The following is an 18,205-nucleotide window of genomic DNA, read 5'->3' as shown; positions in this document are numbered from 1 at the left end:
TAATATAGTTTTAATAGAAAAACTTAAATATGATATTATTAGTATATATGCACATTTTAACTCACCGAGTCAACTCTTGAGTTTTTGATCTAACTCGACTCAATGCAATTTTGACATTGACTGAGTTTGGAGTTTTTGAATAATAGTCCCAAAATTGTATGTCAAGTTATATATCTAGAGACTTCGGTTTGCATTGACATACACCGTGTGCGTATAATCTCAAAGCACAATATCAACCGTGTGCGTATAACGTTGGTAGTGATGAGTACTACCGGCGTTTTATATCGTGGCAAGAACACTTATTTTTCGGCACTAAAATTCACATTGCGACGTTATATATCGTTACTAAATATGGATTAGTAGCGACGTTTACAAAATCGTCGGTAATACTCAGAACTACCGACGTTATATATTGTAGCTAAAGATGAATTAGTAGCAACGTTTGTAAAATCGTCGGTAGTCTTCAGAACTACCGACGTTTGGTTTCGTAGCAACAACACTCATTTTTCGCTACTTAAATTACTATTGCGACGTTATTTACCGTTGCTAAAGATTAACTTATAACGACGTTATACATCTCGTTGTTGTAATCTTATACTACCGACGTTTTGTTTCGTTACAACAACACCAAACTTTTGGTTACTAAATCCATATAGCGACAATATTTATCGTCGCTGAAAATAAACCTGTGGCGACGCTTTTTAAATTTGTCGCAAAATTATAACACTTGTTTGTACACTATAAATTTATTTTTAGCGACGCTTTGACAAAGCGCCGATTTTTTTTTCTTTGAACCCAGTTTTTGTTCAATTACATATTTACATTATTTCGTTTATTTTAATCACAAAACCTAAAAGAATCATATAAATAACTTCAATTCAATCGCATTAAATTTAACCAATAACATTCCCAAAAGTAATTTATAAAGGTTGCTCTCTCCATATTTAAGAGTAATATGATTCATTACATACATATAATAGTCTTATAAACAACAAAACATCAAAAGAAATTGTCTAAACATCTATCACATAGTACTTTATATTCCAAAAGAAGTATGCCCAAACAAACCCATAGAAATTGTCTCTTCCAAACGGCATGAGAACCTGTAAACAAAATATGACAACATTTAGTTCACATCTACTGAAATATGTCAAGCCAAGAGGCAACATATATTTAAAGATAATCCAAATAATCCAACACCAGACATGTAATCTAAATAACAAACTATACCTCTCGTTGGCTCCTAGATTTCACATACACATAATTAAAATCTAAGAATTAATCACTTATAATGATATTTATTTAACATAGAAATATGGAATATGTTAATATGTACAACGATAAAAAATGAGATACTAAATGCTAACACTAATCTAATTAGTATTTTACTCTCCATTTTAGTATAATTTAACTCCTAGGCTGCCATAGGCCCCAGGCCACTGACATGCCATCTTCTGACATATCTTTGGCTAGCTATAACACCCCCCTTACTCCATAGTTTGTTACAAAAAATTTAGCACAACTAAGCAGCAAGCATATCTACCTCTAACACTGCTGCAAGCTAAAAATATCTTCATTCACCAAACTAAAAGAATTTCTTACCAATTCAGCAAGGTAACTCCATTATTGCACCATCTCCCTTAATTCTTCAAGCCATTACTTATCTTATATTGTAGCGCCCCAATTTCTCAGACGATTGAATATTCAGATAAAAGAACTCGATCCAAATATTCAACAATCTAATAAACCAAGACGTGAGTGGGTTTGACTCACACGAGTCCAAACTAGAACTAAAATATAAAATCTCTGTACATTGCATTCTAAAAAAAATCGGCAGAGTTTTCTCTATATATTTCCAACATTTCATAAATTTAAAACCTGTCATAACCTGAAATTCAAATAATATACTTCCATTTAATACAAAAAAAGAAAACTTCAACCATAAACCCAACTACTAAAAGATATATTGATTAGTGGAACCGGCTACTTAACCATCTCGACAAGTGCCAGTTAAATCAAGTAGCTACAGTGCCACGAAACCGATCTTTTACCCAATATCGCTGAACGCATATCGTCATCACTTCTAAATAATGAATGCAGTATAATATTGCTTCATAATTCAATAATGCAAAAAAAATAGCTAAATAATTATAAAACATGTTAAAAGGAATCAATTTGAACTAAAGAATTAAGGTTTCTTATCCTAGCGGAAGCTATGGTTATGGTGAGGAAACTAAAAATATATCTTGAAGCAACTCATAGAAATTGAAAAAATATATAGCTCACTTTTTCAACTCATGTTTAGTTTAGTCCACTCATTTTTCTATGAAGCAACCAAAAACTAAGCTAGGGCCTAAAACAATCCCAATAACAAAAAAAAAAACTCACTTTGCAATACAAAGAGTAACGACCATCCATCTTTCTAACATATATGAAAATTGAAAAATCTAAACTTCAGTCACAGCCAATCACAACAGTAATAACTAATTGAACTAAACAAACAAATTTGAAAAAAAAAAAAAAAATAGTTGCAAAAGAAACTTTACTTTGTAAAGAATCTTCAATGAATCTGTGATGGGCAGCTCTTATTGGTTCCCTCAAACATGACCAACAAATATCAAAGCAGACAATCTGTCCCTCTTAAAACTCATCCACAGTTATATCTTTGAGACAACTAACGTACAATATCTTAAGAAAAAAGCTATACAAAGAGGACCATCTCTCCATATACTTCCTTTGACCGGTCATTTCGAACTTCTAGTTCTTCTGGATTGCTAACGTGGTTCGATGACGCCAATGGAAGGAACCACTGGAAATTCATCCAACTTTGATCCCCTAAAGGCAAGTGCGTAGGCTATAGAATTCAAAATAGAGCTCCTTCGGCTCTAACAGCTACTGTGCTTATTTGGTCTATCAATTACTCGGCCAGCTACTGACCTAATTGGGAGCTTTTTAGTTAGGATTTAGAGGTCCTTTCTTTTCTTTTGCAAGGGTCCAGATCATTCCATTGGGGAGAAAGCAGGAGTGATCCATATATAGATGAATAGTACCAGTGGAGTTGGACGGTGCTAGTGCTCTCACTTATGGAAAAAGAGGGGGGTCGCAGACTAACCACTTTGACAGTTCACGGCGGAAAGAACCATTCCCAAATCTGGGGAGACTGAGAGAGCAAATCAAGGACGATGAAGTGATGCGAAGGAGAAAAAGCTTATGATGTGATTAAGGACTTTCCATTTAGATAAGGGAATTTGTCTTAGCACGTATGTTAAGCCTAGGCCTACTACTCTTTCTTTCTGGGCTGATAATTGAGGGAAAATGAAATGGAGATGGAAAAGGTGGTGTGGGTGCAGGCTTAGAGAAGGAAGTAGAAGTGTTCGAGTGAATCTAATGCTCTCCGAACTGAGGAAGCACATGCTAGCCCCACCAGTCCAAGGCAAAAGAAGATTTCCAAAGACAGTCTAACCTATGATTGAAGGTCTTTAAGTTTTGAAGCATACAAGATGAAAAGAGAGTCGTTTGGTAATCTTAAAAAATCAGGGTGTGTTTGTTAAATTTTAACTCATGGAAAGGAAAAGAAATAAAATGAGTGGTCCACTATGGAATGGAATGGAAATGAAATAATTTTAAATGGTATGTGTTTGGTAAACTGGAGAAAGGAAAGTAAAAACTGGGGAAAAGAATAATCATGTTTGTTTGCAAAAGCTATGGAAATGAATAATTGTATTGTTGGGTGGGGTGTATTAGTAGTAAGTCCCTATCTATCTATTTCCTTTCCTTTCCTTTCTACAAAATTTTCAGGGGTTAGCTAAGGACACAAAACCTTTTCCATTTGTTTCCATATGGAAAAACCCATTTTCTTTCCATGGGTAAACAAACGTTTTAAAAACTATGGAAAAGGTGGACCGACCACTCTTATTTTCCTTTTCTTTCCATAGTGTTTCCATCATAACAAACACACCCTCAGTGTTAAAACAGTTGCTTTTTCAGACCCAAATAAGTGCTTTAATGCGTGGACCGTAAGCCCCTACTCCTAATAAGTTGCGGAGTTTAGTCCCTTCCAATATGAGTGTAAGACTTGCATCACATTACCTCCTGTGCTAAAAAAAAGAAGCTAACTGAGAATGCCAGCTGATATAAGACTACCCTTGCTTGTTTGGCGTAATCCCTTAATCGATTTTTTTGTAAAAGAGATCCCCCTTCCCTTTCTAGTGTCACTAAACCGGTCTGGTATTCCTAGATGCATTCCTTCGATCTTTTCATCGAAAGATGATCATGAAGAGAGACGTGTGGGCGGATAAACTAGTTCGCTTCTACCTTTCGATGTTCTTATTATCGAAGCTAATCCTAGTCAGAAAGAGGGGGAGTTTCGGTTATGAGATATAGTTCGAAAGCCGTCGGCGATCCCTATAGATCTATTTTTATGATCTTAGCTACGTGTGTCTAGACTTGGTTCACAGGTATATCCCCTCGTGTCCTTAATAATCTTATGAATATTTGATTACGGTGGTTGCACTGTATGGTAAATCACCCGTTAAGGATTCAGCGTCACGGTGTATATGCGGGACTAAGAAGAGTCCGCCACTAGAACCCAAGCCTTAAGGGGCTAAGGTCCAAGGGGCGCATCGCTAAAACATTACCCTTCCCCAAGGCTCCGCTTTCACACAAGCATAACTGCTTCAATAATGAGAGAAACAAATACACACACAACGGAAGTATACCTAAAGTCGTTTCTTTTGGAAACAACTATTCACTTCGCATGGGAAAAGATAAGTAGGGCGGAGATTAAGTTAAGCACAGAAGTTTTAAGAAGCGAGAGGATAGAACTTCTTAATGCTTGCCGGGGAACCGGTACAATCGGGGATAAAAGCTTGCCATGGCTTCCAAACAAAAGCGTGTCGGGGACGAGAACTTGAAGTACCGGCCTAGCAACACACCACTACTCTGGACTAGATCTATTTGAATAGCTTGAAGTGCTCTTATCTAAGCTAGCCATTACATTTTGAGGGTGACCCGACAACGAAGAAAAGAGAGGTCGCTTCCTTTTAATTAATAGTAGGAAGGCCACCCATGAGAACTTTATTTCACTATGCTATTTTTTCTGCCTACACAACTACTAAGCTTAAGCTTGGCGGGTAGAGTCCTCTGGTCATAACTCCAAGCGAAGATGTCTATGTATTCCTTGAGAAAGTGGATCGGATGAGAGTTCTTCGGCCTCAACTTATGTCGTGAAGCTTTGATGAAGCGATGGGTTCGCAGATTGTCCTCGGCACCCAAATTTCTCTATTTAACTTCGTCCTCAGTGGGTGGGAGAGAGAAAACAGCATACGAACATCAAGTGGAGTAAGGTGGCGCACTCTCCAAACCAAACAAGCACATAGAAGAACGATTTGAACCAGTGACTGCAACCAACCAATTGTGAGGGCTGGCCGAACAAGGAGCACAAAAGATCGTTAAGCATTCTTTGTCGTTACAAGCCTAAGGCGGAGGGTGGGACATTGATCCAAAGCTCGAGTGCGATGCGAAGCCCTTCCTCCATGAAAGGCTCGGCGAGAAGGTAGAAAGGCTAAGACAAAGCCGCTTCCTAAGTAACTTCGAGGTATGGCTTTGGTTAAGTAAATTGACCCCCCCTCTTCACCGGTAGCCAAGGTAGGCATAATCCGCGTGAGCTCTTTAAAGTTGATTGCCTCACCGGTGCTCTTTGCCAGACCTTTTTTGAAGCAACAAGAACTCTTTCCTTATGAAAGGGTGTCGTTCTGCTGTATGGGCTTTCCCTAAGGTGTAAAAAGTATTATCTAGCTAGATCCTAAGATCTCGATCCACAGGTTAGTAATCCGCAGATGCTTCATACGAAACCCCGGATCCGCTGAATCAGGAGAATCCACTTTTCTAGGCAGGTGAGTTGGTATATAACCAAAGGAAGAGTAGAGGAAAAACTCGACCAGAAGACCAGCTAACCTAAGCGCCCACGAAGAGAGATTTCATAACCTCTCATAAAAGAGTAAAAGTCCAAACTATTATTGAATGGACCCAAATGTTATGTCCCCGTCATATGTGCACACGACTGACGTAGCACCTAACTACCACAAAGAAGCGCAGTTGATGGCAGGGGCGGATCTAGAATTGTCACTAAAGGGGGGACTGCTACTACTAACATACACTTATAGGGATAAATAGAGTTGACACTAGACAGTGGACACACAACTTAGCAGGCAATCCTGTACTAAACTAGTAGGAGTTATAAGGCAAGATTGGTACCATTGGAAAGCTTAAGAAGTCTATTTTCAGGAACAACAAACGGTTTGTAAAACAAAAGAGTGAGCAGAAAGTTATGTACAATCTACTGACGCATGGCAGAACCAACTAACCTAAACAATTGAAGGCATGAAAGAAAAATCCAATAAAACAACTAGGAAACATGGAGAGTTATTCAAAATCATGGCAGCAGGAAAACTAATTTCAAATGATAAAGGGAGCAAAAGTTGTTTGTACCACGATTAAGAAGCATTCTGGAACTTCGACATAAGGAAGTCCAATGCGCGTTGTTGCTCATCGATTCTTGCCTTTTGGGCATCCATTTCCTATTGTTGGGCATTCATTCTCTCTTGTGTCGAATTACGCAACTCCTCAAGTTGGCTCTCCGCATCTGCTGCCCTCCTCCTCAGCTGATCCACCTCTGCATTCACATATCCACCTCCAGCTTTGCTTGATGGAGCTACCTATCCGTGACCAAGGCCTCTATTGTAACCACGTCTTACACCCAATATTCTATCAAATATCTGTTGCTTTGTCAATGGGGTCGAGCCTTCTTGTGGAGGTTCAGATCGGAGTTCACACATTTTTTCCTATATTATTGTTAGTTAGAAATAAATATCAAACAAATAGTGGGCATTTCATAGTACATATTACTTACATAGTTTTCTTCAGCTTGAAGAGAAATCCAGCCTTTCTTTTCATTATAGTGGGTATTTTTATACAGTTCAATCTGACTAGGCTCTTGTTGGCTCTCAGGATCAGCCTGTACCATTTCCAAAGAGAGACAGGTTATACCATCTGTTTAAGAAACAAAAAACATAATTATCTAAGTAATAAGAAATCCTATATACATACCATATCTGCAAGAGCCCGGATAAAAGACTTTGAACCACCACGGTGACCAGTTGTTAAGCACGAGCGACTATACTTGTTCTTCTCACTGACATTCTACATCCAAACAAATACATTTTAATTTGTATTAGGAATTGAATGAATGCAAGTACTTATTATCCTATCTTGTAAGCTAGCAAGAAGGGAAGCAAGGAAGAAGGGAGTTCCTCCATAGCATGTTTTTTCCTCTTGAAAAGTCTTCAAGTAGTTAATAAAGAAAGTCCGCTGCAATGAAGCCAATCCTTATAGTTCAGATCATATAGATCATTAAAGAGTAGATCGTTACCCTAACCTAAGTCCCCTTCGGGGCATAAAAAAAACCCTTTAGTGAATAGTCACCATTAAGTCTAGCCTACGGAAAACTTGTATCTTTCAACCACCCTTCCTTTTACCTTTTTGCCTGCTTCTAACTTATGAATTCCCTTTCACTTAGCCTGCCACTCTTCTTTCCTTTTCTTACCTTCTGACTTTCCTTATTAGCAAGATTAGCAAGGAACTACTAACCAAAGGGCATACCCTTATGTATACTAGAATAAAGCACACCAATTATCAAAATCATAGGATTGACAACAAATGACTCTAACCGACAAAGACCAATGAGCACAGGCACACATATCTAGTTCAATATAAAATTTATACATTTAGTTCAATATAAGATTTCTCCTTTAAAATTCTAAATTACCTTTAACTTTTCAGTTTCCCAGAAATCACACCAACTTTCCCACGCATCTTGTGAAATACTGCTTATGGGTGTTCGCGTTTGTTTACATTATTGGGTAGGTTCACATAGTGCGTGTGAAGGATGCACCTGTAATCCTTAAAGCGGTCCCTTAAATATCCATTTACAGCTGACACCACATGTGGTTGACTCATATCCATATCAAACTTATCCTACAAAAAAGATTAAAAAAAAAAAAAAAAAAGGGAAAAGAAAAAGAAAGAAAAAACATAAGCTGGACAAAAATAAACAACTTAACTAACACAAAAGTTCGACCAATGAAATTGTAATTTTATACACACAATTTAAATGAATTAATGCAAGGAATCTACCAATCAGTTAGTAAGCAATAATCTCACTCTCATAATTAACTCATTTGAAAAACATATCACATTTAAGCTCTTGAAATAGTAGTAATATAATAAACTTGCAGAGCTAAGTAAGAGATGAAATGTAATAATTAATATGTATTACTCATTTACCAAAACTTTTTCATGAAGAAGCGTTATTGCATCATCATCCACATCCTTCCACTTATGGGCAAAAGGGGGCATGTCATCCTTAGCTATCATGCCAAGCTCATTAATCCATTCTTGGCCCCAATCGCCTATAGGCCTTGCTTTTCCAGGAAGAATATCTATTCTTGGTTTCCCTCCACCCCGCTTGATGTGTTTTGTAAGATATTTATTTTTTGCCCTTCCTTTAACCCTTTTATGATTGGCTGCAGAAGCTATTTAGAACACAAAAAAAAACAGTCACAAGGAAAGTTAGGTATTTGTACGTAATAAAAAAGTAAAACAAATTAAAAGAATGAGTTTATCTCCTATACAAGAACCACCCTTACTGGATTGAGGCTGCTCACTAGCATATGGGCGCCGAGGACGACCGGGTGCCATGACTACACAAGAGACAGGAAGGATTAATCACAAATAATAAAACCACAATGTTAAATAGAACAAAAAATTAGGGCGAGAAATTTAGATTAGTTCAATAAGTGTCAGTAATGCAATCCCATAATATCAATAAGCAATAAATTGACAAATAACAATGATATACATTCAAAATGGATAATTATTTATTGAAAACCATAAATGATAAATTAAAAGAAGAATAACTAAAAGAAAATTAATATTATAAGAAAACTTAGAAGTAATACTATACTCATTCATGATTTATAATGTTATTACATTAACTTCTAATCAATGTCGGTATCACTATCACTAGAAGCATTTCCTTCTTCACTATAATAGTCTAGTAATGTATCATCTTCTTCAACCTCAGAATCATCATCAATGAAGTCATTGCCCACAACCATCAGATTTTGATTTACCACATTCTCATCAACTTCATCAGGCTCCACATCCTCCCTGTTTAATTGTACAAGTGCAACATCTTCGCTTTGGATTTCTTCCCTTCCAAGCTGCTCTTCTTGTTGATAAGCCTCATCATCATTCTCTGGAGTAGTCACTTCATCTTTCTCTAGAACGTCATACACATTTCGATGAGTTACCTTTTGCACAACTTGCCAAGTACCACGCAATTTGGTATCTTCCAAATAGAAAACTTGAGTTGCTTGGGTCGCCAACACAAATGAGTCTCCACTATACCACTTCTTTGAGACATTAACACTAGTGAAATTGTCATCTATATTTATTCCCATCCTATTTCCAACATCCCACCAGTCACACTTGAAAAGAAAAACTCGGTTTCTAAAGAGGTAATTTAGCTCTAAAATATCTGTTAGGACACCATAAAAGTCCATTTCTTTTGATTGGTGTTCGCCATTTACAACCACGCCACTATTTTGGGTTGGGAGTGTTGCCTTGCGGTCCTTGGTATGAAATCTAACTCCGTTAACAATACAGCCACTATATTGAGTCACACGACGATCAGGCCCACATGCTAATGAATACAGTTCGTCGCTTGCTTCAGAAGATTTCTCTCTACGCATTACTTGCATCTATATTGATTAAAAAAAAAATTAATGCAAATACAAAATTCTCAAACTCAAGTAAAGGAACTACTTGAAAAACTAAACCAATACTTACGCGTTTTTTAAACCATTCAGCAAGGTGTCGTTCTTGCCTTTCGTCTAATTCATGCGGACTTTGTCTTTTAAGCTCAACCATGTGTTGACTGTGTATTTAAAACAAAATATTACATATATGTTCATATATAATAAATATAATGTCGAAGAACTAAGTTGGGGACTTACTCAAAATGTGAAGATATTTCTTCTGAATTATTCAACACATAGTATTGAGCCTTATTGAAATCCTTCGCACTAAGTTCGATAATTTGGGGAGCTCCTAATGGTCGAACCTTTTGTGTGAAAACATGCAATCCTTTGACTTGTTTAGAATGATCACCATCATAATTCCGCTCTTCACGATTGAAATGTGTTTCAATTCCTTCTAGATACATTGAGCAGAATGTAAGACATTCAGTGTCAATGTAAGTTTCAGCAATGGATCCTTCTGGGTGTGCTTTATTACGAACATATTTCTTGAGAGTTTTCAAAAACCTATTTAGACTTTAAACAAGTGAATTCCAAGTAGAAATATATAAGTGCAAACAAATTAAATTATAGCTAACAAACATCGACCTCTCAATTGGGTACATCCACCGATAGTGAACTGGTCCTCCAAGTATCGCCTCATATGGCAAGTGCACTGCTAAGTGGACCATGACATCAAAGAATGCTGGCAGAAATATTAACTCAAGCTTACAAAGTATCACATCAATATCCTTTTCTAATCTCTCGAGCATTTCCAGCTTTAATGTCTTGCAACATAGTTCTCGAAAAAACAAGCCCAACTCGGTTAATGCACTTGATACATCACTAGCCAAGAAACAACGAAGTGCAACTGGGAGAATTCGTTGTAAAAGAACATGGCAATCATGACTCTTCATTCCAGATACTTTACATTCTTTAACATTGACACATCGAGAAATGTTTGATGCATAACCATCAGGAAATTTTACCGTCTTCAACCATTCGCAGAAGCTCTTTCTCTCGGCAGGTGACAACGTATAACAAGAATGGGGTATAACAAACTTATTACCCCTAGGAATCAGATGTAACTCTGGTCTAATACCTAATGCTTCCAAGTCCATTCGAGCTTTCACTGAATCCTTTGTTTTTTCTAAGTGTAACAACGTTGCCATAACACTCTCACAAATGTTCTTTTCAATGTGCATAACATCGAGGTTGTGCCGCAGATTAAGGCTTCGCCAATAAGGTAAACGAAAAAAAATGCTCCTCTTTGTCCAATTATACTCAACCTCAGAACGCTTTCTCTTCTTATTATTTAGATGTTTTCCAAATGTTTGTTCTTCGACATGCAGAAGTTGTAACCTCACATCTTCCCCACTTAATTTCTTTGGTTCAGACTTGCTGCCACTAATTCCACCAGGTAATTGCTTGAGACGCTTTCTCAAAGGATGTCTTGGCCGCAAAAATCGGCCGTGGTTCATGTAACATTGCTTATGCCCGTTCTTTAAGTACAAAGAGAATGTATCCTTGTTACAATTCAGGCAAGCCATCTTACCTTTGGTGGACCAACCGGACAAGTTTCCGTATGCAGGAAAGTCATTTATTGTCCACAATACTGCGGCATGCATTACAAACATTTTATTTGTCGCCGCATCAAATGTCTCCACCCCATTTTGCCACAAGTCTAATAATTCTTCTATCAACGGTTGCATGTAAACATCAATATCATTTCCAGGTGCTTTGTGTCCAGGTATAAGAAGAGACATGAAAATAAATGGTTCTTTCATACATTTCCAAGGCGACAAATTATACGGCATAAACATTATGGGCCACATGTTGTAAGTACTGCTCATGTCACCATAACCCATCACTTGCAAGACCAAGCCGAACATTGCGAGGATCAGCAGCAAACCACGGATGTTCCTTGTCAAGGTCCTCCCAAACTTTTGAATCTGCCGGATGCCTGAGTACATTGTCCTCGAACTCGTTTGTCTTTGTGCCATCTCATGTCTTCAGCAGTCATTCTAGACATAAACAATCTCTGAAGCCTTGGTTTTAGTGGAAAGTGCCTCAAGACTTTCTGTGGTATCTTTTTACATTTCCCTTGATTAATTTTGTACCTCGGTTCACCACAAATTGAACAACTTTCAAGATCTTGGTCTTCCTTCCAAAAGAGCATACAATCATTGATGCAAGCATGTATACAAACATAACCAAGTCCTAAGCCTCGCAATAACGTCTTGGCCTCATAATGGGACTTCGGGAGTGTTTCACCATATGGTAATGCATCCTTAAATAACTTGAGAACAATGTCAAACAATTTATTGCTCCAACGGTTAATTATCTTCAGATGAAACAACTTTACGAGAAAATCCAACGTACTATATTTCTTGCAACCAGGAAACAAAGGCTTTTGAGCTTCATGCAAAAGTTTAGCAAATGGTTCTGGATTTCCATCTCTTGTAGTAGGAACAGGAAATGCTTCTGAATGTTGCACTCTAGGCTCCGAAATATTCCTAGGAATCGGTGCTACATCTGCGAGCAAGTCGTCCAACCCATGAAAATGTCCACCCGAACCATCATCATCATCATCGTCATCATCATCACTCATTACTTCAAATGGTTCACCATGATGCACCCATCGAGTGTAATCTTTGTCAATACCCGAATCAAATAAATGATCTTTTACTACATCGATGTGCAGGTAATACCTATTATTGCACTTCTTGCATGGACACCGGCATCTACGTTTTTTGTCTAAATGATTGGTGGCAAGCGTAATAAAATCTTTAAGACCTTGAAAGTATTCAGGCCTATGCGGCATATTCATCCAACTTTTATCCATATATGTTCCTATGCACAAAAGGTATTAAAACAAATTAATTAATGAGTTAAGTAGAAAACTGAGTACGTACTCCGCCAAAGAAAGTGAACCCAAAATCCAAATTGTGTACAAACTACAAAGCAGCTACTCACTTCCCATGGAATCTAAACTCCATGAAGGTAGCCTAACTTATTGCTTAACTAACCTATATACTTTCCAAATATTCAGCTACCACTTCAAACAACCATAAAAAAAACTCATTTACTACCCATTTCGAGGGAAATAATAAATTGATATATGCTCTAAATAGCCAGTAAGCAAAAATAACATGATAAAAAAAAAATATTCGTAGGCCCAACAAGCAAAAAAAAAATACCTGAACTGAAGCTAGCAAAAAAAAGTATATTCGCAGAGTCCAATAAGTGACTGAATGTTATTAGGCTTTACGGATAGCAAAAGGGAGACATAATTGCTTGGATGTGTATGATTGCGTCATTAAAGCATTGTTAAGTAAAGGAGTGTAGGACTAGTGAACTAACTACTCATTATTATTGATATTAATAATCCTTTAGTTTAAGAAACAAACAAAGACAGATCTGTACCAAAAAGTTAATTGACGTGGGATGACATTTTATATCAAACTGATGTTAGTATAAATGTATAATAACAACTTCCCATGGAATGAATGAAAATATCCCAACAGCTTGCTTGTTAGTTGTTACAAACTTACAACTATCAAAAAATATATGATCCTTATGATCTCACTACCAAAAAGAATATTACAGTTTCATTCCTCAAATGAATGCCTCGAGGGATAGTCTTACTATGCTACCCATAAAAAAAAAAAATAGTCTTACTATGCTCTGCAATGAATTCACCAATAATGTTCTAATCTAAACAACCTTGACGTGAGGTTCCCTTGTAGATAGCAAATTCTTGCAATACAGTACAATAAAACCAATGTTTATCTTCCAACAAAATTTATGCACTTTAATGCATTTGTTCTTAATATTGCTTCCTAATACCAGAAAAAAGTTGCTTCTTTAATTTCTACAAACAAGTTTGATTAAAAATTCTTGTTTCCAAACAAAAACAGGTTCAACGTTGTAGAAACAAAAAGAAAAATCATAACTTTCATCTATTTTATCGGTAAACAAGTTCAAAGAATGATTTTTGCTTCATAACTTACCAGAAATTTGACTTGCTTTCTCTCAATGAAGGATGAAGGAGAAGGCAAAACTGAACCCGATCGAAATAAAGGGCCTACAACAAAAGAGTTGAACTTGCAACAATTACAGAAGGTAGGAATAGAAAGGGGGTAAGAACAATTACAAAAAAATTAAGAAAGGGTACCTGGAAAGTAAATGGGAATTCGGAGGTGAGGAGAGAAACTATGAGGTCTCCATCTTTTTTTCTTTTGTTTCCTTTTTTAGTTCTCTAATTATTTTTTCCGAAAGTTTCTTCATTATTATTATTATTATTATTATTTTTTTTTTTTTTTTTGTGAAAAATCAAAGTATTTGGCGCTGGTTTTTACCGAAATTGCGCGCAAACGAAAACACAATTTCTGACGGTATACAATGTCGGTATAAAATACCAATTCCAACGATATTATTCGACTTGTCGCTACTTTGATATCGATACCAATTTTAAATAAATCCATCGCCCTATGCAGAAAACTATTTCCGACGTTTTTATATAAATCGCACACTACACATTTCAACTCTATAAAAAAAAAAATTATTTTTAAAAAATCACGAGAACACAATTTTTAAATTTTAAAAAAATGTCGCAAAAACTAATTTTCCCAGCTGAAACCAACCGACTATTAGGGACGATATAAACATGCCAAAAGGTGCATTTCAGGGACGAAATAAAAACATCGGTAAAAGTTTCGTCGCTAAAAAACCTGTTTGTTGTAGTGGCCATTCCAAAAATTGAAGAACTCCAAAAATTCCATCTGCACAAAATCACAAAAATGTGTATCATCATGTAAACTGATACATAGTATAAAATATCAGTATATGAGTATTTATCGATACTCAATTTCTAGATATGTATCGTGAATATATCTCTTTTTTGGGGATATTTTATGTTGCTTCATATGCAAATATTGTGGATATATCTAAAATATCGACAAATATCGTGGATATTGTAGATATTTATTGATAAATCATTTATATTTATTTGAAATATAAGGGTTTATTAGACTAAACCCCCCAAAGTATGCACCCGTTTAGATTAAACCCTATATTGTTTAAATCATTAGACTTAAATACCCATTCTAGTTGTTATTTCACTTAATTCTATAACTACTCCTATATTATATTTGACCCTTCCATCTTCTTTCCCAATCACTCGTCCTCCCTAACTTGATTCCACAATACAATCAATCATAGCCCAAATCCCATAACCCTAACACCAATAACGTACCCAACCTTAAGTAAACTCAATGAATATTCAATTTCAACCTAGCTCCAAATACTCAATTTCTTTGATTATTTATCTAAAACTTAACAAATTGGATTGAGTGAGTTTTGATTAAAAATTAAAATCTTATGTTCTAAGAGAGCTCATTTCTATTTTTGTTACTTAAACTTAGTAATCACACATTTTGAATTCTTTTTCACCCCACCAATTATTCTTTCTCACTCTTAACCCCATTTCCAACTTCTTTAAACACTTTTATAACAAAATTGGTTTTCTTAATGGCTTTAAAGGCAAATATATATATATATATATATATATATATATATATATATATATATATATATATATATATATATATATATATATATATATTCCATATTTTATATTCCATTTTGGATTAAATTATGTCAATTCTGTGGATTACGTATGTCAATTTCGTATGTCATTTATGTATGTCGACGTAGCTAGCCCAATATATATTCTCATATTTTTTAATTAGATAAGTTAGATTTAAGTCCTAGCGATGTGGGGTTGTTTTGAATTGAAAGAGAGATATTGTATAGAAGTTTTACATGTTGTATTTAGGGAGGACAACATGCTACAATGCTTGCTTGCTAAAGATGATGGTCATTTATCACAATCAATTGAATTATATTGTAGCATAAGGAGAATAATGAGTAGAAGGGGATTACAATATAGTTTTAACAATTTATTAAGTAGGAATCATTTCAAATTATTGGTACTTGGGTTATAATTTTGTATAGATATGGTGGTAATGTTAGCAAAATGTAGGAGAATGATTGAGGAAAAAAATAATAGGGGTAGTTTTGGAATTAAGTGAAACATCTACCAGAATGGGTATTTAAGTCTAATAATTTAAACAGTAGGGATTTAATCTAAGCTAATACATACTTTGGGGGGTTTAGTCTAATTAATCCGAAATATAATAGTAAATATTAAATAAAATTGTTACATACACAAAATATCGTAATATATCAACAAATATCGCCAATATCATAAATAACATTGAAATATCGCCAATATTTATAGTCTTATATATATATATATATATATAAATATATTGCAATATTTATTGGTACTTGGGTTATAATTTTGTATAGATATGGTGGTAATGTTAGCAAAATGTAGGAGAGTGATCGAGGAAAAAAATAATAGGGGTAGTTTTGGAATTAAGTGAAACATCTACCAGAATGGGTATTTAAGTCTAATAATTTAAACAATAGGGATTTAATCTAAACTGATACATACTTTGGGGGGTTTAGTCTAATTAATCCGAAATATAATAGTAAATATTAAATAAAATTGTTACATACACAAAATATCATAATATATCAACAAATATCGCCAATATCATTGAAATATCGCCAATATTTATAGTCTTATATATATAAAAAAAAACATATCGCAATATTTATGTATCTCTTGTTGAAATCTCAATAGATATCGCGATATTTTGTAATATGGAATGATACACTTATTTCAAAATCAAAACAATCTAAGTCGTTTTTTTCATATAAAAACTTAATCATTTGAATGTGATTATAGACAGAATTGAATGAGTCCATTTTTCAAATGAAAGCTGAATACTTTAATATGATTATAAGCAGACATTACCTTCCACTGATTGGTGACTGCATTTTGGATAAAGGCTTCATTCTCGTAGGATAATTTAGCAGCCATTATAGAGAGTGCGCCATAATATCTGCTATCTCCACAGTTTATGCTCTCGTCTAATTCCACTCTCTTGTCAACATTGCCAAGTGTCGATGTGAATGTCGCCGATGTAGTAACAGGCATGACCAACTTTCCTGTAACAGATTATCAATCCTTATTTAATCTTTATTACTTCTATAGATCTGAAATTCTGAATGAATTTAAAAGAGAAAAAATAAAAATCTAGCCCATTGTTTAGGACTGAAGACATGTAACAGCTAAACAGCCCACATGGTATCTGCTGATCTAAGGTGGCATTAAGGAAATGATTTTTTTTTCTGCAAAAACATCATATTGAGTTGTGATGATGATCCAGACATTTGAAACATTATTATTGCTAACAGAGTCTATTTATGCAGCGCACACGTTCTACTTCCACTCAAAGCTCACAAGTAAATAAGATCGATCATATATATATATAGAGAGGGTGGGGAGGGATAGAGCCACTTATAAATTTACAAATTGAATTAAGACGTGATATTTTGTAGATATGATCTTCTCACAATAGATATTATGTCTATAAAATTTCATCATATTTAGATATGTCTAAGCGAAAACTAGTGTTCATTTTGAACGTTATCTAACGGTCAAAAAATTTCTGATTTCATAATAACATTTAATTAGATTAGACATATTTGAATGAGCTGAAATTTAGTGGACATATTATTTATGGTGGGAGTCCTTAATTCAACTGGTAAAATGAGATATGATTTTGTAGGTTTTGAAAGTGACTCTAATATGAGTGGCTATATCTCCCCCCTATATATATATATACACACACATCAGTGGCTTAGTGCACTTTAATGACCAAATCATTTTGAAGAATGAATGCGGTGCTACAATCTTTTATTAATCAGATTATGCGTGCAATTCTATCAGTCTGAATCACACTTATACTGTTCCCATGAATTCTGAGACATATTAAATACGATTAGACAACTAAAGCATTCGTGCATGCGTTTAGGATTGAATAACAGCTGACAAACTCCTAGTCTCCTACCTACCATGCCATACTGGTGAACAGAAGGTGACTGACCTTTTAAGAAATTTAGCAAAAGCACAGCCAAATTGTGATTACTATACAATAGATTCAGCCACATCTCGAATAGGAATCCAAGCACTGGCATGGGCTTTGTCATGGAAAGGATAATTTTTTGCGCGAGGACTGAGATAAAGATAAGTTTGCGACGTCCAAAATCTGTTATTTCAGTTCCTTCAGGACATTCGACATATCTATTTTGCTGGATGTTGCGTAAGAATAAGAGGCAAAAAAGATCATAGAGACCCCCTTCATGTGGTCGTAAGACCAGCTTATCGTCGCAAAACCCCTCCTTAAAAATCATGTTTAGAAGAGAGTAGA

General features: G+C 35.4%; 3 protein-coding genes across 3 annotated transcripts in view; all 3 read right to left on the bottom strand.

Moving 5' to 3' along the window:
• The window catches only part of LOC147492194 (triacylglycerol lipase OBL1-like), a 26,495-nt gene extending 8,290 nt beyond the window's left edge, over positions 1 to 18,205 (bottom strand). Inside the window, exons 1-4 of the mRNA XM_086565544.1 lie at positions 17,882 to 18,205; positions 16,747 to 16,940; positions 14,591 to 14,641; positions 1,231 to 1,243 (exon numbers count right to left, since the gene is read on the bottom strand). Of these exons, the coding sequence (XP_086421670.1) occupies positions 1,231 to 1,243; positions 14,591 to 14,641; positions 16,747 to 16,940; positions 17,882 to 18,188 (565 nt within the window). The 5' untranslated portion in view covers positions 18,189 to 18,205. The remainder of the gene's footprint in view (positions 1 to 1,230; positions 1,244 to 14,590; positions 14,642 to 16,746; positions 16,941 to 17,881) is intronic.
• Positions 9,057 to 9,945, bottom strand: LOC147492196 (uncharacterized). The gene has a single exon (XM_086565274.1). It carries the CDS (start codon positions 9,819 to 9,821, stop codon positions 9,057 to 9,059), a length of 765 nt encoding a protein of 254 aa, XP_086421400.1. The 5' UTR covers positions 9,822 to 9,945.
• On the bottom strand, positions 10,073 to 14,104 carry LOC147492195 (uncharacterized). The gene is made up of 4 exons (XM_086565273.1): positions 14,035 to 14,104; positions 13,871 to 13,944; positions 10,467 to 12,710; positions 10,073 to 10,385 (listed from the first exon to the last, which is right to left on the bottom strand). The coding sequence occupies exons 3-4, from the start codon at positions 11,858 to 11,860 to the stop codon at positions 10,073 to 10,075; spliced, it is 1,707 nt and encodes a 568-aa protein (XP_086421399.1). The 5' UTR covers positions 11,861 to 12,710; positions 13,871 to 13,944; positions 14,035 to 14,104.

This window comes from Coptis chinensis, chromosome 6 (assembly GCF_015680905.1).
Source record: "Coptis chinensis isolate HL-2020 chromosome 6, ASM1568090v1, whole genome shotgun sequence".
NCBI classification, from domain to species: domain Eukaryota; kingdom Viridiplantae; phylum Streptophyta; class Magnoliopsida; order Ranunculales; family Ranunculaceae; genus Coptis; species Coptis chinensis.
The sequence above is the reverse complement of the archived record's forward strand: the minus strand, read 5'-3'. Positions and strand labels throughout refer to the sequence as shown.

Coding starts and splice junctions, on each gene's coding strand:
- LOC147492196 (XM_086565274.1), bottom strand. CDS start 9,821: ATGCAAGTAATGCGTAGAGAGAAATCTTCTGAAGCAAGCGACGAACTG.
- LOC147492195 (XM_086565273.1), bottom strand. CDS start 11,860: ATGGCACAAAGACAAACGAGTTCGAGGACAATGTACTCAGGCATCCGG. Junction 10,386..10,466: donor TGGATGTACCCAATTGAGAG/GTCGATGTTTGT, acceptor AAGTCTAAATAG/GTTTTTGAAAACTCTCAAGA.